The sequence below is a fragment of the Meles meles genome, chromosome 17 (assembly GCF_922984935.1).
Source record: "Meles meles chromosome 17, mMelMel3.1 paternal haplotype, whole genome shotgun sequence".
Lineage (NCBI taxonomy): Eukaryota > Metazoa > Chordata > Mammalia > Carnivora > Mustelidae > Meles > Meles meles.
Genome location: NC_060082.1, coordinates 12135493 through 12162282, shown reverse-complemented (window position 1 = coordinate 12162282; position 26790 = coordinate 12135493). Strand labels below are relative to the sequence as shown.

The following is a 26790-nucleotide window of genomic DNA, read 5'->3' as shown; positions in this document are numbered from 1 at the left end:
CCTCTGCCTTCAGCTCGGGTCATGATCCCAGGGTCCTGGGATTGAGCCCCGCATCGGCTCTCTGCTCCGCGGGGAGCCTGCTTCCTCCTCTCTGCCTGCCTCTCTGCCTAGTTGTGATTTCTCTCTGTCAAATAAATAAAATATTTAAAAAAATGATGTGATTACAACAGTCTATGTGAGAGAAGATAAAAGATGAAGGTCTAAACCAAGGCAGTGAAAATCGGAACTGAGAACAGAAAGCAAGTTCCAGACATAGTGACTGGATGAGATCCTGGGGAGGGATTAGTGGCAGGGAAGCAGGTGTGTCTACATTTATCACCAGACTTCAGGTTGGATAACTGGTTGGACAGTGATGTGATCATCTAAGAAGGGAAGACAGGAAGGAAAACAGGTATTTTGGCAAATATTGGCAAAGTATTTGGCCCCAGACTGGTTTTTTGAGATGTTTATATCTAGATGAAAATATCCCATAGCGTGTGCATATTATAATTCTGAGGCTTAGTTGAAACATCTTGCTGGAGTTGAGTGGTTGTTGAAATTGTTGGAATAAACCAGGAAGCGGATACGGAGCTGTGCTATGTAATATGATGGGAATTAGCCACATGGGGCTATTTAATTTTTTTCTAACAGGTTTGTTAAAATATAGTTCATATACCATATAATTCACCAATTTAAAGTATGCAATTCAATTATTTTTGAGTATATTCAGAATTGTACGATCATTAAGACAATTTTAAACCATCACTCCAAAAAGAAACTCTGTACCTTTTGCTTTCAATATGACTGACATCTTTTCATCCAGTTTTCAGTGCAGACATCACCTTCCCATAAAGGACAGCTTTGTGCAAAGGAGATTCCCAGAAAGGACAGCTTTGTGCAAAGGAGATTCTCGGGTCACCCGGGTGGTTCAGCCACTTAAATGTCTGCCTTCAGCTCAGGTCATGATCCCACCATCCTGGGATCAAGCTCCCAGATCAGGCTCCAGGACCCTGCTTCTCCCTCTTCCTCTGCCCCTCCCCCGCTCCCTGTGTTCACCGCCCCCCACCCCACTAGTCCTCTCTGCCTCTCTCTCTCAAATAAAATCTTTAAAAAATAAATTAAAAATAAAGAAGATCCTCCTCCAGCCCCCCCATCCTGCCCCTGCTGCTTTCTAGCTAATCTTCCTAATTTATTTCCTCTGCAGCTTTAGCACAAGCTAAATGATATCATTTACTTGTTCCTCATCTGATTTGCTTCACAAGCCTATGAGCTCAACAGAAGAACAGCCTTACAGCAGTGTGACATGCACCACTGAACGTTTAGTACCTAGAGCACTGACTAGCATAAAGCACGTGTTCAAAACATTATTTGTTGGATGAATTAATGGAAGCCACAGTGAGAGAAAGCATGGTATTTGGGGGGGCGGGCTTTAAGCGGTTGAGCATGGATATAAGTTAGTGATCAGAGTTGACGCTGGAGAAGGAAGAAGCCATGACATCAGAGGTTCACATGCTGTGACAAGAAACTTGTATATTATCCTGAAGGCAACAGGAAGCCCTAAAAGATTTTAAGAGAGTGGCACTACCAGATTTGATGTTGGGAAAAATCACCCCTGAGGATATGATAAGTAGAACGGAGAGAAAGTACAGGGCAGGCAGGCAGATTAGTCAGGAAGGCACAACAGTGATCTGTGGAAGAAATAAAGGGGCTTGAGGGTGTGAATTAATGAAGAGGCAATGTGAATGAAGAGAGAATGTGGACGTGCAAATATGTCTCTCGGATAACTCACTTTTAATAGGAACCTGTAGAAAATGCCTTCAAAGTTTTTCTCACATTGCACTTGGGTTTTTTGTTTGTTTGTTTGTTTGTTTAATCAGGTTTAGTCTCTTCTTTATAGATAGGGAATTGTGTTCTTAGAGGGAAGAAAATGGATTTCAGAAGTGATTTCCAAATTTGGCCAGTTATTAGGATCACCTTAAGGATTTGTAAAATAATTTACAAATTATTTTGTGGGTGGGATGGGAAAGAATGAAGAGCTTTATAGACATAATAATTCACAGACACCTGCGAGACATCAAAGCAGGCTCTTGGGCATAACCAGAACTTGAGAAGTTTTTTGCTTTGTTTAAGTAAGCTCTACTCCCAAGGTGGGGATTGAACTCACAGCTCCTAGGTGAAGGGTCACACGCTTTACTGACTGAGCCAGCCAGGCTCTCTGTGAGCTCTAAACGAGATAAAGATTTTAAAATTAAGGACAAACAGCCCAAATGAAGCCATATGTGTGGATTAGATCATCTATTGAGAAAGTAGAGGGAACCTAGAGAATCCCGGTGAATGTTGACATTTAAGGGAAGGGAAATGAAGAGAAACCAAGAAAGGAGACCAAATAGGAGTGGCTAGAAGAGGGAATAAGAAAGTCACTGAGAAGAAAGTCACAAGAGACAGGAGTCATCAAAGGTGTCAAAGCCACAAAGACCTCTTTAGGCTAGGTTAAGGACATTCTGAGGATATTATCTAAACTTCAATGATTATCAAACTCCCTGGAGTAGCCTTCTTAAAATACACAGAATCAAAACTGCTGGGACGAGCTTATGAGTCTGTATTTCTGAAAAGCCTCCTGGGTGATTCTGATATATAGTTGGGTCTAAGAACCATTAATTTAGACGACTTGCCTAATCCAGTAACAGAAACATTTATTTAAAAGCACTGGAAAGAGACCCAAAAATGTCAGAATAATTTTGATAGCTTATGTTATAATCTCCCCTTGTACAGAACTAAGGTAATTACCCAACTTGCCAGAGCTAGGCATGACAATGGCACCATAAGAATAAAGTAATGTCCACGGTAGAGACTATGTCATTTTCAAATACTACTTAAAAATTTTAAAAGGTGGTAAAGAACATAAAAAACTAGAATTAAATAATTTATTACAAAGAAGTTTTTCCATAAATCTGTTTCATCAACATACATGACATTTCAGTATATTCATAACTGGAGTAAGGAAAACTTAAAATTATTGTGAAAAACAAGAATGAGATTCAGGTAACAACTTGTGATTCTGTGCCCTAAAGAAACTGTTCACAATAATAGGAATGTTGATTAAGCAATCGACCAGAAAAGCGAGTTGAAACTAACCCTTCCTTTCACAAGGAGGAAAAGAACAGTAACAACTTACTTTATAAATCCTTCTGATCTCACAATTGGCCTGGGTCAATAATTAATCAAGAAATTCTTTCATTTACTTTTTTACTGCTAAGTAACCAAATATAAGTCACTGATCAACAATGAATTAAGTGAAAGGGGAACTCTAATAATTTCATCCAATTCATTTTAAAGTATATTATTCTGAGAATCAAGTGTCCTTCTCCTAGTTAAGTAAATGAGGTTTTCCTTTAAGGAACAAGTGCGTTCTTCACCGACTCTGGAACTCGACTTGCATAGTAGTCGTAATTGCGCAGTGTGGCGAGGACGCCTGCGGAGTTCATGTGCTTCACCTCCTTGTTATACTGAAGGGCATTTCCATGGATATCAGTTAACTTGCCTACAGAAGAAACATCAATACAACATCAGTGGCTGGCCAGATCGTTACGTTTCTAGTTATTTTTAAGTGCCTCTTACTTCCCTATGGGATAGTATCAATTAATTCTGGATAAGATAGGAAAAATAATGAGTGACTATAAAGGCTTAAGTTTTAATTCACTTAAATTTAAAGCTATAGAACAATTTTGACAAACTGAAAGATAAAAAATTATTTTTCTCCCTGATTAAAATCAATTTCATTTAGCATTTTTAACTCCTATTTCTCGGTATCAGTTAATTTCTCTTTTCCTGAGATGATTACTTTTTCTGCTGGTTCTACCCCATCGCTACTATTCCCATTTTCAAAAGTGTTTTCTTCATTCTACCACTGAATATTAACACTTTATTAAGGTTTCAATGAAGTATGCTCATCAAATTTAATTGTGTTACATTACAGTTTCATTTAGCATCCTAATGAGATGGGATTGTGATGAATTTAACTCCCTTGTCATGTAATATGCTGATGAGATATGATATGGATAATATATTAGGAGAAAGGATAGAACAAAAATCAAATGTTTTGTTTAAGAGTAGAAGTAAACTGATGTCTAATGGAAACTGAAAATCCTCTTACTATACATGTATTCATAATGTATTTCCGTCAGATTTTTAAAAAATTCTAACTGTGATCTTAAGCACCGGTACTGAAACATTTACCAGTATCGGCTTAAATGAAACTAAATGAGGTGAAGACAATGGTGATGACCATTTTACTTTTCAAGAAAAAAGAAACCCTGGAAGCATTAAATCCACAGCTCAATAAGGGTTTAATTCAGTCAACTATATGTAGATTGAAGTCCAAAAGATAAACAATAACTAAAGAAAATGAATTTGCTGAAAAATTGACATTCTCACTTCTGAAATGCAGGGGTTGGGCTGGCTAATCTCTAGGATTCCTCTGAGCTTTTATATCCTCGGAATCTAGGTAAAGTAACATACTGAAAGACTCTGTTGAAGCATAATATAAGAGCTGTAACACCTGCAATTCCCCAAAATAAAAGGGACTGACCTCCCACAGCATGTAAAATGACTTCTGGAGCACAAGTATCCCACTTCTTACATCCAGGACTCGCAAATACATACGCAGAGGCTTTGCCTTCAATCAGCTGAATGATCTGTAGGGTTGGAGATAACAATTATCCCCCGGCCATGAAATGATTAAATAAGATAAATTGCTTGTTTCTACCAAGTGTATTTCATCCATTCCTCTGTCAGACTCAACTTAGGTGAAAGCTATTAGCAGCTTGAAAGGAACATGAGTATTATGGAGAAATATACAGAATCCAATAGAATATAGAATCATATAGAGACCTGGGGTGGGGAGGAAGTGGTTAAATAAGCTACAAGGAAGAGATTGGAACAGTCTTCACAGTCCTACTTAGATAAATAAAGTTTTCTTTTTATTGTGTTGGTTTTTTTCCTACTGTAGAAACAATATACTATATATTATAGAAAAATTGAAGATTTTTAATCCTGTAGATTAAAGGCTAGAGGAACATCAAGTAGTGCACTCATGTATAAAATGCAGTACGTCCTAACACATATGCAATGCTGACAAAGAAACTAACAAGTAGTTTCTTAAGTCTTTGGCGTCCTACTACATATTACCATTTCCTCTACCAAAATATGAATTTTTAAATTGTCATTTTAATAACTCCTATAATTCTCAAACAAAACTGAGGGTATTTGATAGGATCGACATGACTCTAAAGAGTAACCTGCTATCAGGCTTTCACGAGTCGTTTACTTATTTTTGGGTTATACCATAAAATAATCAGTACTGTAAAATACAGGCCTCAAATATTCAGAGGAAGAGAGCAGACTGAGAGGAGGAGGAAAATCTCAGTGAATGCAATATAACCAATTACCCTTCTTGGTACTCTTCAAGAATACCATCAAATGATTAAACTTGCTGTAGGCCGCTATGTGAAAGGGCTTTCTTTCAATTAACAAACATGTGTCAAGTCTTATGTGCCAAGAACTATTTTGGGTCTGTTTTCTTAAGGGAAGAAGGGCTGTAGCCTTCACTAGACTCTCAAAGAAGTCCTTGACATAAAAAAGTTAATAACTGCCCAGCAAGTTAGTAACATGCCCAAGAAAGTTAATAACTGCCCCACCTTTTATAGGAGAAAAGGTGGGGGATGTACAGGGCGGGGACTTTGTTCCTAAAGAGAATGGTGCCCCTTGGGAATAAAACACATAATGGGATTTTTGCAGTTATAAAAGTAAGGGCAAAGAGAAATCACACCTGTCACTGTCTTTAGTGAATACATTTTTACTTGGAAATGTTTTAGAATTTTTTTCCCCAAAATACTAATATTTTTAAACTCCCATTTTCATCCCCTCACAAGTAAATGCTTTTGGAAAAATCTAAAAATAGTTGATTATTGCTTCCAAAGGGTAGGTGAAGCAAGATGAACTCCACTCAGTTCCGTAAGTATTTACGATCTGCCTTCCCCGTGCCAGGGACACAGGTGTGAGACGCACGTGCGTCGGGAACTACAGCCAGTCTGGCATCCCCAGGGTCTGAGTTGGGGGATGGCATGAGATAAGCCTGGGCTGTGTTCAAGGGCCCAAATATAGGGGAATTAACATTCCATTCTCACAGGCTTGGGTTTTAAACTGTTGTGCAGGGAGTTATCCAAGAATTTGGGGCAAGGACGTGATATACAGTAAGTGTTGCATTTTTAACTGCTTTATGGTACTGTGAGGCCTAGGACTGCATAGACAGACCAGTTGGAAACTACTGGAAAGTCTGGGTGAGAGATGATGATAGGTTTAAACTAGGGTGGAGGCAGCTGAGATGGACAGAGGAGACCTTAGGGAGGAATTAAGAAGATACAGATAGGATATGAGGAAGGAAGGAGTCTAGGGTGACTTTCAGGAGTCTGGATGGAGCAATTAGGCAAATGGTGGTACCATTAAGCAGACAGGAAATGGGAGGAAAGCGTGTAGGGGTAGGAAGGAAAAAGGAAGAGATCCAATTGAGCATGCTGAATCTGAGGTATCCGAAGTTATGTCATCATGGTGCTAACCAGCGAGCAATCACATGAGAAGAGGTCAGTGCTAGGGACGCAGACCCAGCTGGGTTCTGTTTCACAACTTTCCCGGCAGGATGGAAGCGTAGGTGAAAGAATGGGGGAAGCTTCCAGGAAGGAGGGGCAGTCCCATCATTTGGGTCTGCAGAAGAAAGGTCTAGGAAGTAACCCAAGAGGGTCCTCAAGAATACGAGGGCTGGCAAGAGGCACAAGATGTCCTCCTAATGACTTGCATTAGCAAAGAACTCTCTTAGATAAAAAGACTCGAACAATAACATTTTTAAAAAATTCAAATGTTGCTGAAACGTGCTTTTAATGGTCAATTATAACCTCTAACTCCTTCTCCCAGCTCTTACTTCACGTTTCAGGAAATGCTCGCGATTTCTTTCCATAATTCAATTGCATTTCAGCGGAATGGCAGACGTGTTCATACCTTATTTCCTGCTCCTCCCACACGCAGCACATCATCGGGGTTCATGGCGGTGACACAATCAGTCACCAACTTGTTGTTATGCGAGCGGGTCGTTATAATGATGTGTTTTCCGGCAGGAGCCTCTTTCAGCTGGAACCCAAAGGCACCTAAACCTAAAACTCCCCAGATTGTCCTCCCCAACGTGGCATCGGGTCCTGCCTAGGCAAGCGAGTGAAACAACAGCAACGTTTGTAATCATCTGGAGAAAAATCTCAGCCATATAGAGACTATCGCTTTAGGTTTGCATCATGATTTTTTAAAAAAATAAAAATACGACAACATAATCTAATAAAGGACAAGAACAACATCAGCCACCATGAGATTTTCCTGAGATAATCAACTGAGCCTTCCCTTGTTGTTTTGGTTAAAAGCTGGGTTTGAGAGCTACTGGAGGGAAGTTACAGTTATTCCTTCAAGTCCTCAGGAAAGGAAACATCATATACTGATTCCCCTGTCTCTCTGAGTCAGCCAGTGATCTCATTATTGTATTTGAAAATAGCTGTTTGCAAAAGGTACTCAAGTCCCCAGGAAATGAAACATGATGTATTGATTACTACTTTTCATTATCCAAGGAACAAGGATCTTGTTACTATGGGAAGAGGTAATGGCAGTTATGTATTTTGCTGCTACAGAGACAGGGCAACTGAACAGGCTGATACTGAGAGGCAGCCACCGACAATGGGGTCAGGGTTAAAAACTGTACTGACAACTGTGCTGGTAAAAAGGGCAAGGACAATGCAATCTCAGCATCTGTATTTCCTTTGCAGAGCTCAAGAATTTTCAAACACACGGTTCTAACTATACCCTTCATGCAAAAAAACGTAACCCGATGCATAAAACAATTAACACAGAGTCATCGTAACACCATTATGTTAATACAGTAAACATATATTATAGACATATAGGTGTTTTACTGAATACTAAGTAATACTATTTAGTATAGCAGGTGCTATACTAAATGCCTTACATGTATTATCTCATTTAATCCCCCCAAATTCCATGAAGTAGGGATTATCATCCTTGTTTTTCAGATGAGAAAAATGAGACTTGGAATTATTGAAGTAACCTGCCCAAGGACTCCAGGAAGATCATAACCAAACTCAGGCTCATCTGTATTCCAAGCCAGTAGTCTTCATCACTAAACTATACTGCCCCATTTTCCACATTAAAATGCTTCCAAACAGGGTGCCTTGGTGGCTCAGTGGGTTAAGCAGCTGTCTATGGCTCAGATCATGATCCTAGAGTCCTGGATGGAGTCCTACATTAAGCTCCCTGCTCAGTGGGGGGTCTGCTTCTCCCAGAGCCCCTCCCTCCTGGGAGCACATGCGCTCTCATTCGCTCTCTCTCTCGCAAAAATAAATAAATAAAATCTTTAAAAAAATAAAATGCTTTCAAACACATCATCTTAGTCGCCCACTAACAGTACCCTGGCTGCCATTACAGTGAAATACGCTTCTGTTGCAGGCTGGATTTCCTGGAAAGCAGACTCTGGGATAGACAGCATCTTTATTATGGAGTACCCCTGGAATTAACCCCTGTGGACGGGAGAGAAGGAAACACGAGTGGGCAGAGGGAGACACAGAGCTGTCATGCAGATCCAACAACAGTCTCAGCCGGCCCTGTGGAGAGCTCTGAAGCTAGAATGGCCCTTCAGAGTTATAAAAATCGGAAGGAGATACCAGGCACTTATACTCAGGCAATAACCAGTCACTGGAAATGGACCGCCTTGAGAAAGGGCACCTCACGGGGCCATGTAGCTCTTTACAGGTGAGGCGATCCTTGAAGAGGCAGCCAGCGGGAGGCTGTCTGCTCACAGCTCGCCCTGCAAATGGGGCAACAAAGGAACCAAAGAACAAGCACTGGGCACTCAGCATATGTTCACGTGCTTCTGTGCTCGCCATCGAGTCTACACTACAGGAGTCTTAGAACCTGAGAAGTACAGATGGGCTCTGGTGCCCACTGGGCTTTCGCTTAATTGCTGAGATACAGGTCATGCTTTCAGGGAGCCTTTTTATTAATTCAGCTCTCCAGTTATTCTGAAATAATACCAGAGAGTGGACATGGGTATTCTGGTCCCTAAGATGTTATATTCCCTCTGTAACTGAGTATGGCGGCAAAGAGGATGTGCCCAGGGGATCTGGCACCCTGGGGAGGTAAATGCAACCCCAAGAGGCTGCCAGCCAGCCTTCCGCTGTGCTCATCTCTCTGTCTCTCTCCTTCAGAGCCCCACGCCAACTTTCTGGGGGTGGTAAAGGCTAACATTGTCATCTTACTTCATAATGGTTAGTTATGATTCATAGTGGTTAAGAAGCTATCTCCAGGGGCATCTGGGTGGCTCAGTGGGTTAAAGCCTCTGCCTTCGGCTCAGGTCATGATCTCAGGGTCCTGGGATCGAGCCCCGCATTGGGCTCTCTGCTCAGCAGGGAGCCTGCTTCCCCCCTCTCTCTGCCTGCTTCTCTGCCCACTTGTGATCTCTGTCTGTCAAATAAATAAATAAAATCTTAAAAAAAAAAAAAAGAAGCCATCTCCAACATAAAGACAGATTAGGTCTCTTTGCACTAAGCTGTTTCTTTTAAGTGCCTACCAGCTTCAGCATCTGTTAGAATACTAAAGTTTGCATTGTTAGAAGTCTTTATCTGGCTCAAGAAATCACTATAGAGTATTTGCTAAGGGTCTGGACCTGGGTTTGTTTGTTTCTTTCTTTCTTCTTCTTCTCCTTTTTTTTTAAAGATTTTATTTATTCATTTATTTGGAGAGAGAGACAGCGAGCAAGTACAGCAGAGGGAGAGGGAGAGAAAGAATCCCAAGTGGACTCCGCACTGAGTGTGGAGTCTGACTTGGGGCTCAATCTCATGACCCTGAGATCATGACCTGAACTGAAATCAAGAGTCAGACACTTAACCCACAGAGCCACCCAGGCACCCCGGATCTGGGTTTCAATCTACAGATCTGTCAGTGACAACCAGGAGGTCTGGGGGCAAGTTACTTGCCTCAGTTTCCTCTTCTTTAAAACAGGAACAAAGTTTCCTTAAAGGACTGTGGTGTGTACTAAATGAGATAATACATGTGAATCCCTTGAGTCTGGCAGCACCCAGTAAGCTCATGATGAATTTTAGCTATTGTTATTATACTGATGGTTACTAAAAATTGAATGTCCAGCCCCGAATACCATCAACATAACTAAGCAACTTTTCCACTTTTCGCAACAAATTTTAAGGCATAAGCAGGAGTGGATGGTGGACGAGAGGAACAAGAGATTGAAGAGGAACTGTGGTAAAGGGAAAGGCAGCAACAGGAGAAGCAGAACAGGAGGGACTGAACTGGGACTTGGGATGGACAATGGCCACCTGGGGTACCACAAGTCACCTTCCTCTTTTCTACCTACTAGTGGGGTCAAAACCCTAGCTATTTTTCTCACCTTTGCTTCATTCTTGTGTTCCCTTAACTTCTGCTTTTCATTGTTCTGTGGAAAACGAATACAATGTTTCTAATCTCAGAAAGAAGTGATAGAAAGTATTGATAACCTCTAAGCACTGTGATCTTCTTCTGATGAAAAGTGCCATGCATTACAATATTATCTATGAACTATGCCCCTCTTTTAAGTAATAGCGTTAACTTACTTGACAGTCACACAAAAACCACACGCTTGTGTCTTCCTATAATGCTGTATAAACGTTAAAGTCATATTAAAAGTATTCACGGACACCTAAGCAATTCAATATGGGAGACTTTCCCAATAATCCACCATTTTTGCTAAATAAATTTAAGCAGCACAGGATTATAAATAAAAAAGTTATAATCATACACATGAAAAACAAATTTATCTTAGAAGCAGAGATTAATCCTGCTTTAAGCTCAAATTAGAAATTCAGCAGTAATAGTCCCCACTCTGGTTACTTTGCTTCTCCAAAGTTCTATCAAGATCACACTAACGTGACTACCTCAAATATTTTACTGCAACAATTTCCTTCAACATTTAATGCAATTTCCTGGTATACTTCTGCTTTGGAATTGCATTAGTCTCTGGCTCGTAAGAAAGACAGTTTCTTTGGAGTAGAAAGAGCAGATTAGAGAGATAAAGTAAGAGAAATGAGTGCAAGAGCGTATGGAGTTCTGTTAACAATGCTGACTGCAATTTAGGTGCTATGCAGTATTACCTGGCAAACAACATGGCTAGCATCTTTCCTTGGTTGAAATGGTTCATTTCTTCAACTGCTTCAAGAACCACCTGCAAATCAGGTGTCTCAACGACCAAGCTAATCAAGAACCATGTCAGTAATTCCCAAACTTCTACATTTGAATCATGAGGCATCCACAAAATACATACACATATGTAATACATACAGTGTGTCTGCCTACACACAGATACATACATACACATTCCTGAGAGAAATATCTATGCCCTGAGAGGCTCTGATTTGACAGGTCTGGGGTATGATCTGGGAAGCTGTATTTTGTAGACCTTCCCAGTAATTGTACAGGAAACAAAGCTAGAAACCACTGGGTTAGATAACATCAGGAAATCACAGAACACTCTATTTATGTATCTAATAAAGTATTTTTGTATCGTTTATAGTAATACCTGGTAGTTGTAATATGGCTGGTTAATAACTCCTGCTATGGCTTTTCCTTCATAAGCAATTCCAATAAGGACTGTCACGTTGTCGAGAAGACCTGTGACAAAGAAATGAGTATCAAGCTCAATTATATAATTTTCTGACTTATCATCTGCACATCAATTGCTCCAAGTTATTTTTAGAATAAAGGAAAGAAATCTGTAATGATTCAGCCATGATCGATCCTACTTCTGACAAGATGTACAAATTATAAGAGATAGCTGGCCAGAGACAGAAGCAGGCTTCGACTTCTTTGGCCACTTAACTGAGTCAGTAGACACCGTCTCATTAGTACAGTTTGTGTATCAACTAAATAAACCAGCCATGACTCTGCAGCCATTACTGTTAGATTCCTGTCCCCCTCTGCCACCACCCAGGCCATTCCTGCCTGCTGGATCACTCTCTACTCCAGGATTACTGTCTAGACCTGCATTTCAAGTCTCCAGGGTAAGGGTTCTCAAAGTGGAGTCCGCAGATTATCAAGAAGCATCAGAACTAATTGGCATAATTTTTTTTTTAAAGTAGACTCCACAGCCATAATGGGGGCTCAAACTCACAACCCTGAGATCAAGAGTTGCATGCTCTCCTGACTGAGCCAGCCAGGGGCCCCTTAATTGGCATAATTTTTAATAACTGATTTTCTGGGTCCTTCCCAGAGCCAGTGAATCAATCTCCAGAGGTGGGTGTCAACATCTAAGCAATCTACCTGGGTGTTCTCACACACACTAAGCTGTCTAGAGCTTCCCTTAGAGTGACATTTCACTGTGCACACATACACATACATACACGTGCACACATACTGTGTGACTGACTCAGACGTATAAGTATGTCTCGCCCAAGGACACAGAGAGATTTTTCTAATGATTATGAGAATTTTTTTTTTTTAAAGTCATGAAGCTGAGAACCAATGTAAGAAAACTTATATAGATCTTGGTTTCCAAAATAAAACTCTAAGCTTATATATGCTCTGCTCCTAAAACCTAAAACTCTGGCTCTGAGCCTGGTCTTTTTACTTTAATGCTGCCAATTTTATTTTAATGTGCTGCTTTAAAATTTTTCTCATCTCAGACAATTTCAGAAAGGAGAAATATTGTACCGTGTTTCCCAACTCATCTCTAAAGGTGAAGCTATGAGTGGGAAAACAGCTCATAGTTGGGGGGGCAGGGGCACAGGGGGTGCGGTTGGAGGGGAGGTATTTGGTGGCAGGGGAGGGGTGGCTGGAGAGGGAGGGGCGGGAGGTGGCTGCAGAGCACAGCTGGGGTCTTCTTTGTTTTCTGCCCCAACAGAACTGGGGGTTCAGCATAGTCCCTCTGGTAACCCTGGCTTTGTGTTAGTTATTCCCACCTGGGGGACGGTAGAATCATGGCACTGGTAGAGGTCAGGGGGTGGTATTTGAAGGGACTGAATTTTCTCTCTCCCTGTCTTGACAATCACTGATATACAATAATAGTGAGAATGAGCAGAAATACAGCTTTAGGGCATAAACATAAAATATGATACTGGGTTGTTATGCAGCAGATGAAATATTAACTGTTTTTAACTAAATATCATAGACTAGACCCATCAAAAACAAATATTGAGGGGCGCCTGGGTGGCTCAGTGGGTTAAAGCCTCTGCCTTTAGCTCAGGTCATGATCTCAGGTCCTGGGATCGAACCCCACATCAGGCTCTCTGCTCTGCAGGGAGCCTGCTTCCTCCTCTCTCTCTGCCTAGTTATGATTTCTCTCTGTCAAATAAATAAAATAAAAAAAAAAAACAAATATTGAAAAGATACCAACCTTCAGTATATTCCTTGGTACCATCCAGAGGATCAACCCAGACCACAAGCTAAAAAAAGGGAAATATCTAAATTAAGCATACAACATTTAAAAAATAGGTTTAAGTAAATTAAAAATACCTCTTTCTTCATTTTTAAAGTTATGTTTTGAATTGCTTAAGCTAATATCATCAGTTTTATAATAGTAAAACACCTTATTGTTTCATATGGAAGAAGTCCATTTAAATTAAAGTCCCATCTATGAATTTTGAATAGGAAAGGCTTCACTCATCTATTTACTGTCACCTGAACACTAAACAAAATGCTATGAACACACTGAGGTCTGGGTGGTGGTACAGGGAAAGCTTTAAAGCGGCACCAAAAATGTTTTAAACGGTGTGTGGCTGCTACTCACTACTCTGACATATAAAGGCTGATTTAAAAAAAAAAAAAAAATTAAGACGGTCTAATTTTAACTTAAGGACACCATTTATGTCCAGCAAAGAAAAATGAACAGTTTATAAACTGAGAGTAGACAGAAGAAATCCCTTCTCCTTAGAACTTCAATATGATTCAGGCTATGTAGCCTTGACCCACCAGAATTACACTGCTTGGCATGAATCTGTGAATGAAGCCCCCTTCTCCCAGAAGACACCACGTCTCACTGTCCTTGTGCCCTCCCTCCCTTCAAAGCAAAGCACCTTACGTACAGTAGGTATTCCATGAATGTGCGTTAAATAAGTCAAAACTCAACAACTTAAAGAATTAGGATAATTATCTGAAGCCAGAGATTTAATTTAAACGACTCTATAAAGGAAGCGAGGTGAGTTTTATGGCCTTCCAAACATAAAACAGCAACCTATTTCACCTCCTTCCAGCCTCAATTACCAACAAAATTTTTTACTACCAAACCTACTAACAAATTAGATGTTCTCCCTAGAAGTATTTTTAGTAACAGTTTCAGAGAAGAAACTGACAGGGTGAGGAACCAAGCCCTAAACCAACAGGTTACACATTCCCTATGGTCGCCTAACACTTCTTTGCCGTCCTTTAAAGATTTCAAGTTCCTGGGGGCCCCTATTTTATGTCTAACAGCTTTTCAGCCTTACAGGCAAATTTTATTTACTAGAGCACAAACAGAGGGTCAACGAAGACTTAAGAAATCATATGGATCATACATCTTCTTCTTTAATAGCACTGTACTGGGATGGGCAGGGCTGCTGCAGTATCTCCTCCCACTGACCATCTTCAATGAGCTCTTGGTCCACTTCTTCAAAAGGCAGATCCTAAAGCAGATAATGAGGATGTTACTGCAGCTGTTTGGTATTCACAGAGCACCCATTGTCTTAGTGACAGAAGAAACGCAGCATCAGAGTTCACCAGACCTTCCTGTTTCCCATTTATGTCTAGAGATTAACGGAGTCAAAAAATAAAACACACTGAATAAAACTGCAAAAATGACCACATATGGCTGATCAAAGTTGACTATGAAAAAATCCCATCTTCATTATCCTGAACAGTTAAAAAAAAAAAAATCTAAGTGTTACAAACTTATTTAAGTAAGTGCCTCTGCAATGTCCACTGACAGATAATGAAGATGTAGTCTGTATACACAAAGGAATCCTAGTTAGCCACCAAAAATAATGAAATCTTGCCATTTGCAACGACGTGGACGGAACTAGAGGGTATTATACTAAGCAAAATAAGTCAATCAGAGAAAAACAACTATCATATGCTCTCACTCATGTGTGGAATTTAAGAAACAAAACAGGATCATAGGGGAACAGAGGGAAAAATAAAAGAAGACAAAATCAGAGAGGGAGACAAACCATAAGAGACTCTTAATCGTAGGAAACAAACTGAGGGATGCTGGAGGGTCTGGGGTAAGTGGGTGACGGCACGTGATGAAATGAACACTGACTATTAGTAAGACCGATGAGTCACCGAACTCCACCTCTGAAATTAATAATGCATTACATGTTAATTGAATGTAAATCAAAAACTAATCAAAAACAAAAAAAAAATGGAAAGAGTTCTGACTTCACTCTAGTTTCCATGGGAACACTTAAATGGCTTCAAATGCCTAACCCGCCCTCAACAGGATTCAGTATGTAATAATTCATCATGAATTAATCATTATAAACCTATTTGTAAGCATAAGATTCCTGCCCTTTATCATCCTAAGCCCTTATTAAACACACTCTTAAAAATCACAATAAATAGGGGCGTCTGGGTAGCTCAGCCATGAAGTGTCTGCCTTCAGCTCAGGTCATGATCCAATGACGCCCCGTTGTCAGGCTCCCTGCCTGGCAGGAGGCCTGCTTCTCCCTCTCCCACTCCCCCTGTTTGTATTCCCTCTCTCACTGTGTCTCTCTCTGCCAAATAAATAAAATCTTAAAAAAAAGAAAGCTAGTAAATAAATAAGTGGTTCCGACATGAGATACTTCTCTCTCAATTACATAAAATGTGAATTCCTTCACTTTCACTGTTACAGTCATTGGACAAGTGTGCATTAAAAAAGAAACCACAAAATCCATTTTATTCCAAAGGTCTAGAACTGTGTCCATCTCTTGGTTTGCATGCTAAATATTACAACAGGAACCCTATCTTCTGCAGTCAAGAATTGAGACATCTGCCTAGAAATGGACTGAAGTATTTTATAATCCGATGTTTCCTTTCAAGTCCAAGGAACAGGCTAATCATTTTGGTGTTAAAACACCAGATGTAATGCTTGAAATAGTAACAGTGATAAGAAGCCATTAAAAAGTGGCAATTGTAAATCCATATGGTAAACAGTCATTAAAAAGAGTTCATTCCTTACAAGTCTTACCTCTTCCCCTATTATTGTTAGTTTGGGGAATTTCCGTGCCAGCGAAGAGCAAATGCTCATTTGTGCCAATCGGTCAGCTTTGGTCTGCAGGTCTGTTGCACAGGTCTGCAACAAAGAATGTAAATTTTAGTAGAACTAATCTGAAATAAGTTGTCCTCTGATTCCTAATACATGAGTGTTTATGTCATTTAAGTTGCACTGTTTTTAGATTCATGGAACTTAACACCCAATAAGTCGACTAGTTTCCTAGCTTGGTTTTTCTCATGGGATTTATAGTGATTAAAGTTTGGAAAGGAGCTTTTAGATTATGAGAACACTTTCTCCTCCAGTTGATAAATTCCCTACAATAGATCTCTAGATCAGGGGCGCCTGGGTGGCTCAGTGAGTTAAGCCCCTGCCTTTGGCTCAGGTCATGGTCCCAGGGTCCTGGGATCGAGCCCCACATCAGGCTCTCTGCTCAGCAGGGAGCCTGCTTCCTCCTCTCTCTCCCCGCCTGCCTCTCTGACCAGTTGTGATCTCTGTCTGTCAAATAAATAAAATCTTTAAAAAAAAAAGGATCTCTAGATCAATCCTCTGCTTAAAAAGATGAAGAGATAGGAGATTCATAACTTTTCATGGCAGTCAAAGCTAAAAACTATTTTTAGCTGTTTGAAAGGTATTCCCAACTTGGATCTTTCTATAACTTCTACTCACTAATCTTCTAATCTACTAAGCATCCACTTTCCTAATAATTCAACAGGTCCTCATGATGATAGAAAGAATTGCTGTTTCCAAAATATAAAAACTATGAAAAGAACAGCAATAACATTTGATATATTTAGCTCACCCACAGCATTCTTACTCAATCCCTACCGTCAGATAGTCATTCTAGTAGAAGACAGTGGATAATCTTGCAAATGACAGACACAACATCTTCTATAGTCTGATTTCACAGAATTATGACATGTTGCAATTTATACATGCCTGATTAGGTGGAGTTACAGAATTATTATTTTAAATAGTAAAAATTTTACAATACTTTTTAATGAAACAGGGAATGATCATGAAAATCAAAGACTTGTGCGCCATGCTTAAGTCTACTGGTTACCTACATGCAAAGTACTAGTCTGCTGGAATATAGGGCCACAAAGACAGAGATCTTTGTTTTATTTCCTAAAGAATTGTGTCTGGCACACCAGAGGTATTCTAGAAATATCTGCAGAAACTTCTTAAAAGAATTGTTAAATTTGAAGATGACCTCTGCATCAATCAAGTCTGGACACTACTCTCTAGAGGAAAGCAGACACATTGCCAGCCATTAGGTATATGAGAAAAGCTATCCCAATTCTTTTCTTGTCCAGGATAATATTTCCTGCTCTTTCTACTGACATAATGCCAGACCTCAACATTCTGAATCCTTTGTGTGACAAATTTAATTCTGCTCTGTCTCTTTTAAAATGAGGTATCAACAAAGTGCCTGACCAGTAGAGGGGACAGGGCAATTGTTACCTTTTTCACCATCTATTACCTAGAAGTGGCCTGACCATACAGAGGAGAGGGCGATCATTACCTTATTTCTTATCTATTACCTAGAAGTGCCTGACCATACAGAGGACAGGGCAATCGTTACCTTATTTCTTATCTATTACCTAGAAGTGCCTGACCATACAGAGGAGAGGGCAATCGTTACCTTTTTTCTTATCTATTACCTAGAAGTGCCTGACCATACAGAGGAGAGGGCAATCGTTACCTTTTTTCTTATCTATTACCTAGAAGTGCCTGACCATACAGAGGACAGGGCGACTGTTACCTTTTTTTTTTTTTTTAATCTATTACCTAGAAGTACGTGACCAGTACGGAAGGAGATTATTACCAGTACAAAGGACAGGGAGAGTAGTACTAGACATATCTGACAGGTACAGATGATAGGGAGGTTACTACCAATACAGAGGACCGGGAGATTATTACTATTTTTCCATTACTCCTTAGCTATAGGCTACAATGTGGCACATCTAATACAATCACAGCACAAAATCAATTTAAAAATAAGTGATACTAAGGAAACTATCTGAAAAGAAATGATTGACGGTATTGGTATTGGTGGTATGATGGATAATTTTTGTTTGCTTTTTGCTACTTTTCTGCATTTCTTCTTTTTTTTTTTAAGATTTTATTTATTTATTTGACAGAGAGAGAGATCACAAGTAGGCAGAGAGGCAGGCAGAGAGAGAGGAGGAGGCAGGCTCCCTGCGGAGCAGAGAGCCCGATGCGGGGCTCGATCCCAGGACCCTGAGATCATGACCTGAGCCGAAGGCAGCGGCTTAATCCACTGAGCCACCCAGGCGCCCCTGCATTTCTTATTTTTTATAATAGAAAAAAAACTTTCAAAAAGGCTGTAAGGTTAATAGCCTTCTGAAGTCACTGAATTACATTATTGGCTTATCACTGAGCATATACGCTGTCAACCAAAACCTCTTTTTTGAACAAATGTAAATCGGATTTACTTTTTATCACTTGAACATGAATATTTTGGGAACTTATTAATTATTCCTGATATAATATCTTGTGGGACTTGGCCCTCTTTTCTCAGTGTTTGTAACTTTTTGAATACTTATTCTGTGATCGAATATGCTAACTACCCTTCCCAGGTTCATTTTAGTGATAAATTTGGTAAGTATGCTCTCTATATCCTCCCGTTCCACAACATTTTTGAGAAGATACATTCAGTGATTTTTAAAAACCGTATTTAAGTTAATGGTTAAAGAAAAAAGGACAGAGTTGGAAGCGGAGTCCTCTGATCTGTCACCAATGATCTTTTCTTGGTTGATGTGAATCATGAATTAAAATGAAATGGTTGGGTAAAATTGATCACCCAACTGTAGTATCAACAGAGCGCCTGACTGGTAGAGAGGACAGGGCAATTGCAAATTGCAAATGACAGCCACAACGTCTTCTATAGTCTGCTTATGAATATACCTAACAGTGGTTCAAGATGGGGGGATGGGACATGTCATGTCCATATTTATCAATAGCTTGAATCTTTTTGACAATGGAGAATGAAAGTTCTTTTGAAATCAAGGTATCTTATATCTACTTCCTATACTATTAAACCCATACAGCTATCAAAATTAGAAGTGAGATTTATTTAACTTGTTCTTGTGATTTTCATTCTTTTTTTTAAGTTATTTTATTTATGTAATCTCTACACCCAATGTGGGGCTTGAATTTATGACCGTTAGATCAAGGGTCAAGTGATCTTCTGAGTCAGCCAGGCACACGCCTTGATTTTTATTCTTAATTTTTTTTTTCTAGTTGGGGGTGTTGGGGAGAAGGGGAGGAAGAGGGAGAGAATCATAAGCAAACTCCACATCCAGCACAGAGGCTGATGCGGGACTTGATCTCATGACCCTGAGATCATGACACGTCTGACTTAGGGTGCTTGGTGGCTCAGCTGGTTAAAAGACTTCCTTCAGCTCAGGTCATGATCTCAGAGTCCTGGGATGGAGCCCATGTTGGGCTCCTTAGTCAGCAGGAAGCCTGCTTCTCCCTCTCACTCTGCTTGCTACTCCACCTGCTTGGTGGAGTAAATAAATAAATAAATAAATAAATAAATGAAAAGAGACACTTAACTGACTGAACCACCCAGACACCCCATTCTTAATTTTTAAAAGCTCTTATGTTGAATGCCCTATAATTAGCTCATCTGAATTTATGACTAAGTTGTTTTTTACTCATATTTTTGGCCCTCATTTTTTTCCTGCTAACAGCCTTAGATAGATGTCTGATTTATCATAAAGGAACGACTTAACTACAACTCTATTTATAAATCATTTTAATGTTAATGGTTAATCCTACCCTGTAATTTTCTCATTTGGGCAAAATTACAATACAATCTTCTTTTAAAATTATGACAAAAAGTGATTACATGGAAACTTACATTTAAAAATTATAATGGGAAATGGTAACTAAATCTTATAGAAGAAATTATATTTTAAACTACAGGGGCACCCGGGTCAACAGATGGTTAAATGTCTGCCTTCAGCTCAGGTCAGAGTCTCTAGGTCCTGGAATTGAGCCCCACGGCAGGCCCCCAGCTCAGCGGGGAGTCTGCTTCTTACTCTCCCTCTGCCTCTTCCCTGCTTGTGCTCTCTCTGTGTCTCTCTCTAATGAATAAATAAAATGTCAAACGAGAACACATGCATGGTAGGATTTTCTTTTAAGAACCAACTGTCACTAGGGGTGCCTGGCTGGCTCGGTTGGTAGGGCCTGCAACTCCTGATCTCACCATTGTGAGCTCAAGCCCAAGGCTGGGTATAGAGCTTACCTAAAAAAACAAAAACAAAAAGAATCAACTATCTTGATAAACTATCTTTCTCATAATTTACCCAAGTTTTTTTTTAATTTACCTGTTTTTAATTATTACACTGGGGAAAAATAAAACCACAACCTTGTCTTGTGTTTCTTTTCCATAAAGAAAAAAATGTAAAGCTCTGACTATAAGGAATACTTATTTTTATGCCAGATTTTACCAACATGGCAAGTTCACTAAGGACTAAGGGTCCTGTAAGAGATTTCTTTAGGATATGAAGCTTGGTTACAGCGCTCTGGGGCTAGACAGCAGTCAGAAGGCCTAACCATACAAATAGAAGTCTGGGATGCAGGAAGTCTGGAGTCATTTTCAAAGCAGAAATAGAGCTCATTTGAACTAAGGGTCTAGCAATCTCCATAGAGGAAACAATATTTCAATTACTGAAGACTGTCCAGATTATTACATCCTTTAATAAAATGTGAAGGAACAAAAATAAAGTTGGTATGAAATGAGACGAGACTTTCAGTACCTTCTCCACGATACCCAGGTCTCCTTCAGCAATAACACGTCTGACTATGGTTCCTGCCTTTTGAGCAATCGAATAAGCCGAGGCTACAAGCCGCATCAACACTGTGTGACTGGAAGCCATGATCAGTCCTGAGGGGAAATTAAGAGAAACACCGTTACTTTCAAAGCCAACTACTGGTTTCAGTCACTTGCATTCAATTCAACACGTTTACTGAGTACTTCACCGTACAGATCCTTTAATAAATACTTGCTAAGAGACTTGGAAAAACTTCTATGTCAGCATTAGGTCTCTCAATAAATTTTATAGTATTCTTTCTTTCTGCAGATGGGACATTTTGAAGCATGGGGAAAACTGTCCCAGGCCTAGGAGCATGTGACAAAGTTTTATGTCTGAGGGGTATGTGTGTACATGCAAAGGCTGTGGAAAGTGTGTCAGGGGCTAAAAATACAAGATAGAACATCTGCCATAAATGAGATAATACTTTGGTGGATTGGGAGTAAAACAATGTAACCTAAAACTGTAACATTAAACTGCTAAGAGCCAAGAGAGGTACGAAGAGCATAAGGGATGTGGGTGTATGTACAGAGTAATGTAAAAAAAGAGGGGTTGCATGGGATTACAGTTAGTTTCTAAGAACCAATGAATGTTCCATTAGAGATTAAATAAAATTTAATTTACTGGCTATTTACTACCGTCATCAGTTGCCAAGTAAAGAGAACGTGCAACATACCTAATTGGGGTGAAGACCAATCATCTGGAAAAGTAATGAGTGTCAGAATAGCCCCTGGCCCAATGAAAAATATGGGAAAAACAGCCTTCAGGACAAAGTGTATACTCCTCTTTGAAAATACAAATTCAAACCCTGCAATTTTAGTGACTGTTCTGCGGCTGGGATGTACCACCCAGACCCTCTTCAGGCTGAAGGACATTTCCCCAGCTGCTGAGAGTGCCACCAACAGATGGCTTTTAGCTGCCACCTTTCTTTGGGAATTCATCTGCTAAGTCACCGCACCTGCAACAGAGGGGCTGGGTTTGAAGGCCACTCCACACTCCAACCTCGCTGTCACCCCAACTCTACTGGGTCATCCTGGCTTCTGAATGCCCAGCTCTGTTGGCCAATTGAGGCCTTTGCTGAGACTGCATTGTGGCCGAACTCCCCACTCCCCAAGGCATCACTACCTTCCTTACACTTCCCATAAGTGATCCCAAGAACACTCTCTAACAAACCTCTTGGACTTTTTCTCAGAGTGCTCACAGGGAGCCAAATGATGACAAAAACTCTCGGCCCTCTAACTGAATCAGGTCAATATTATTTCAAGGCAACAAAGGAACACAATACAGAACAGAACGGACACTATGAACCTCAATTCAGCAAGTCATTATTCTACTGCCAATTTCTGACTACACATTTGATCTGATGTGCCTCTTAAGCTCTGTACATCTTTTTTCTCTCACTAACATTCAAGTCACAAGGATTATGAACATCATTTGAGACAATAAACAAGTGACGGGTTTGAAACCCTTCAGAAGAACAGAATTGAACTTGATGTAAGGTAATGAATCCCTCTGTGGCCAGGAGCTGTCTAGGATTAATATGAAAATAAAGTGAATTCCTATATATTTAAGTTCTCTTTAACTTATTACATCATAATCAGGCTAGATTCACTTTATTGGCAGGCTGGGTGGAAAAACGGCTTATGAAAATTACTAACACTCAAATAGAAAAACGGGAGAAATAATTCGGCAAACACTTTGTTGACCTTACTTCCACTTCCTTATTTTCCATGACCAGCCACATATCTGATTTATTCTTCACTGGAAATGGCAGTCTTCAGGCAACTAATCATGTGCTATCCAAATATCTTAACTACTGAGCATATTATAATATGTGCTGGAATGTTCATACAGTCCTCATGTTATAGAAAACGCCACTGGTGAAAGGCAGATCATTTTCTCTCACTGTATGGTAGTGTTGTACCTTTTCACAGATATCACTTACATTTGAGCCAAGTAAGCAGTCATTCCAGCCTTGTCAGGCTCCATATATGACTAAACCACCTCCTTTTATGTTTGCCACATCCACAGTATTTTCTTATAAAGAAAACCGTTTAGGCTTGTTCTACTACATTCCTCATCAAGTACATTCTATATGAACTGCCATTCAAAGCTAACAACAGGTGCATAAGAATGTAAAGCATAACAGTGATTTTTACAGAGATCCCGCAAATCGCTTTGTTGGCAAATAAAATATTTCTACCAATTTCTCTGAAATACTTCTTCGGTCCAAACATAATTAGTAATGAAATATTATTATCCCCTGGTCTAATACTTTTCTTACCTATTTTTTAAACAAATGAATACACTTTTGGCCCTTAGTAAAGAAAATGAATCTAATCATATTATCACAACACATCTGGAAAAGAGGTTCCTGTTAGCCTTTTAATTGTGCCCCCTCCCAGAAGCCAAATGAGAATCACCTTGTTGATACGGATGGAGAACGCGCCCTGCTGTCGCTGCTGCTGGAAAGCTACCGGCAAGTGCTGAACAGTCTTAGAGCAGATCAGGTTATATACACGGTACTTCCTTCTCTACCAGTTTTACACCATCTGGGTCCTAAAGCCCCACCCTTTGTGAACACAGCTTTCCGACAGCTTACTCAAAAACAGGATCAGATAGCTAAAGGCACAGGCACTTGAGTCTACACCAGTGTTCACATCCTGGCTCTGGCATTTGTTAGCTGTGCGGTCTTGGGAAAGCCACTTAAATTCTCTGTGCCTCAATCTCTAAAATGGAGCTAATAATAGTATCTATAGGATAAAGTTGTAATTATTCAATGAGTAATGCAGGTGAAGCACTTGTAACGGCCCTGGTACCAGGCAGCACTAAATCATACTGGCTAACCATTATTGTGATAATTGTCCTCATTACTGGCTATCCTGCAGAGACATCACGGTAGTGTTCAGAGCAAAAAAATTCCTGTATCTTCTGCAACATCATTTTGACCCTGAGGATGTAATCTGATAACCAATACAACCCAGAATCATGTTACAGATTCTTTTTCATAACATTCAGGGCTTGAGGCTTGAAATACATATGAAAAAAGGTTGTATGCTCCTTAAGGGTATCAACCTAACACCTCATCCTTTAAAAAATCTTTACACTAGCCAATAGGGCTAGTTCTGAAGGATTAAAAACAGGAATTACGGGGCGCCTGGGTGGCTCAGTGGTTTAAGCTGCTGCCTTCAGCTCAGGTCATGATCTCAGAGTCCTGGGATCGAGTCCCACATCGGGCTCTCTGCTCAGCAGGGAGCCTGCTTCCCTCTCACTCTCTCTGTCTGCCTCTCTGCCTACTTATGATCTCTCTCTGTCAAATAAATAAATAAAATCTTAAAAAAAAAAACAGGAATTAAATGATCCATTTCCTTTGATAGCCTGGGAAAGGTATCTTGAATTGAATATAAAGGTGGTAAGCACATGAGGATTAGGATCTAAAATCGAATGATAGGGGATGCCTGGAGGGCTCAGCCAGTTAAGTGTCTGTCTTCAGCTCAGTTCATGATCCCAGGAGCCTAGGACTGAGCCCCACATTGGGCTCCCTGCTCAGCAGGGAGCCTGCTTCTCCCTCTTCCTCTTCCCTAACCCTGCTCATTCTCTGTCTCTCTTTCTCTGACTTCCTCTCAAATGAATAAGTAAAATCTTTAAAAAATGAATGACTGAGGGGCATCTGGGTGGCTCAGTGGGTTGAGCCTCTACCTTAGGCTCAGGTCGTGGGCTCAGGGTCCTGGGATCGAGCTCTGCATGGGCTCTTTGCTTGGCGGGGAGCCTGCTTCCTCCTCTCTCTCTACCTGCCTCTCTGACTACTTGTGATCTCTGTCTGTCAAATAAAAAAATAAAATCTTTTTAAAAAATGCAAAGATTATATCTTTTGAAATCTGATCAAGTGATGCTAAGGTTCAAGGTCATCTGGAAAAATAAAAATATGAGCATAACAGAGCAAATTCTGAAAAAAAGAACAGTGAGCCAAGATACTCCCTTTACCAGTTACCAAAATATGATACAAAGGTATAATAATTAAACAGTTTAGTCCTGGGCAGAAAGAAATCCCAGAAGTATATCCAAACACACTAAAGGTGGTATTTCTTTTTATTTATTTATTTATTTATTTGAGAGAGAGAGCGAGCGAAATCACAAGTAAGTAGAGAGGCAAGGGGGGGGGGACGCAGGCTCCCTGCTGAACAGAGAGCCCAAGGCAGGAATCCATCCCAGGACCCCGATTCATGACCTCAGCCAAAGGCAGAGGCTTAACCCGCTGAGCCACCCAGGCACCACTAAAGGTGGTATTTCAAATCACAAGGCAAACTGTGCAAAAATGGTGGGAACACTTACTTATCTTTTAAAAAAAATGTTGGAACTTTCTTTTGTATTCTTTGTATCAACATACATTCCAGATCAATGCATGATTTTAGAAGTAAAGAATAAAACCATAAAAGCATGAGACTAAAACTATGTGAAATATTTTGCAAATTTGGTAAAGGACTTTTAAACATGAGAAACACCAAGAATCTATAAAAGAATATATTGACAAATTTGACTGAATAAAAATTAAGATATCCATGTAATCAAATTACCACAAGCAAAGCAGATGATTGACAAAATAAGAGAAAAAAATTTGTATCATGTACTAGACATGAGTTAATTTGGGTTATGTAAAAGGCTTTTACATCAATATGTTAAAGATGAAAAATCTAGTAGAAAAATCAGCAAAGGACACAAATAGGCTATTCCTATTAAAAGAAAGACAATGGCCATTAATTACATGAAATGCTCAACTTCATTAGTTATGAAAGAAATGCAAATTAAAACAGCAAAAGAAGATTGTGCATGTGTAAGACTGGCATAGATGAAAACGCCCAGTGTTGGCTAGCGTGTGAGGGAACATCCTTCTGAGCACTGTGAGCAAGGATGCACAGTGGTTAAAACCTCTTAGGATGATTTTGAAAAGCTTACTGAAAGTAAAAGGTACATATCTTTTGAACTAGCAATTGTATTTTCAGGGATACCTGAATAAATCCAGCAAGCCTACAAGTATGTAGGATAGATAGTACGAAGAAGGTGTGCTATCTGAATGAAATTTAATTTCAGACGAAAGGCAGTCTCTAATTTGAGTGCACTAACGAGCCCACTGTCTAGGTCTGCCTCGCTAATTCTACAGCAAACAGCCATGAAAAGACCCTGGAGCACGAAAATAAATTAATAAATTACGCACCGATCAACAATTAAATCGCTGACACTCAAGAATCTAGGTCCGAAATTGGAATATCTGGAGAGGCAACCTGACTCGTGCAAACTTTTTTATTTTTAAAACATAAATCCCTGTAATCTCCTTGTATCTGTGCAAAGGGGTGGAGTTAGGGGACCAATAAATGAGTCAGATTGGACCAAGGCCCTTGTCCTGACTCGCGGGGGGGAAACTTACAGTGACAAGCCTGGAACAAAGCTAGACAAAAAACACTTGAAGGGTAACAACAGCAACAACACAAAGCTACCAAGCAACAGGTCCCTCTAATCCAGTACCTGGCCGCCTTTCTGTCAATAGGTCGTACTCGTTGGTGGATGTAGGACAAACCTACAGCAGCTATTGAGCATGCGGGAAATTCTGCGCAGGCGCAGAACAGCTACTCCCACGGCCGCCGGGGACTCCCG

General features: G+C 40.0%; 1 protein-coding gene across 4 annotated transcripts; it reads right to left on the bottom strand.

Moving 5' to 3' along the window:
* Positions 1 to 2889: 2889 nt before the first annotated feature.
* On the bottom strand, positions 2890 to 26790 carry BPNT1 (3'(2'), 5'-bisphosphate nucleotidase 1). Of its 4 annotated transcripts, none has more exons than XM_045983307.1 (10): positions 26662 to 26790; positions 21088 to 21215; positions 16271 to 16375; positions 14619 to 14726; positions 13463 to 13511; positions 11651 to 11742; positions 10487 to 10531; positions 7030 to 7227; positions 4568 to 4673; positions 2890 to 3520 (listed from the first exon to the last, which is right to left on the bottom strand). In XM_045983307.1, exons 2-10 carry the CDS (start codon positions 21205 to 21207, stop codon positions 3372 to 3374), a joined length of 972 nt encoding a protein of 323 aa, XP_045839263.1. In that variant the 5' UTR covers positions 21208 to 21215; positions 26662 to 26790; the 3' UTR covers positions 2890 to 3371. The 4 variants fall into 4 exon arrangements, with proteins under 4 accessions (XP_045839263.1, XP_045839262.1, XP_045839261.1 ...); XM_045983306.1 differs by lacking the exon at positions 26662 to 26790 and adding an exon at positions 26354 to 26492; XM_045983305.1 differs by lacking the exon at positions 26662 to 26790 and adding an exon at positions 23565 to 23674.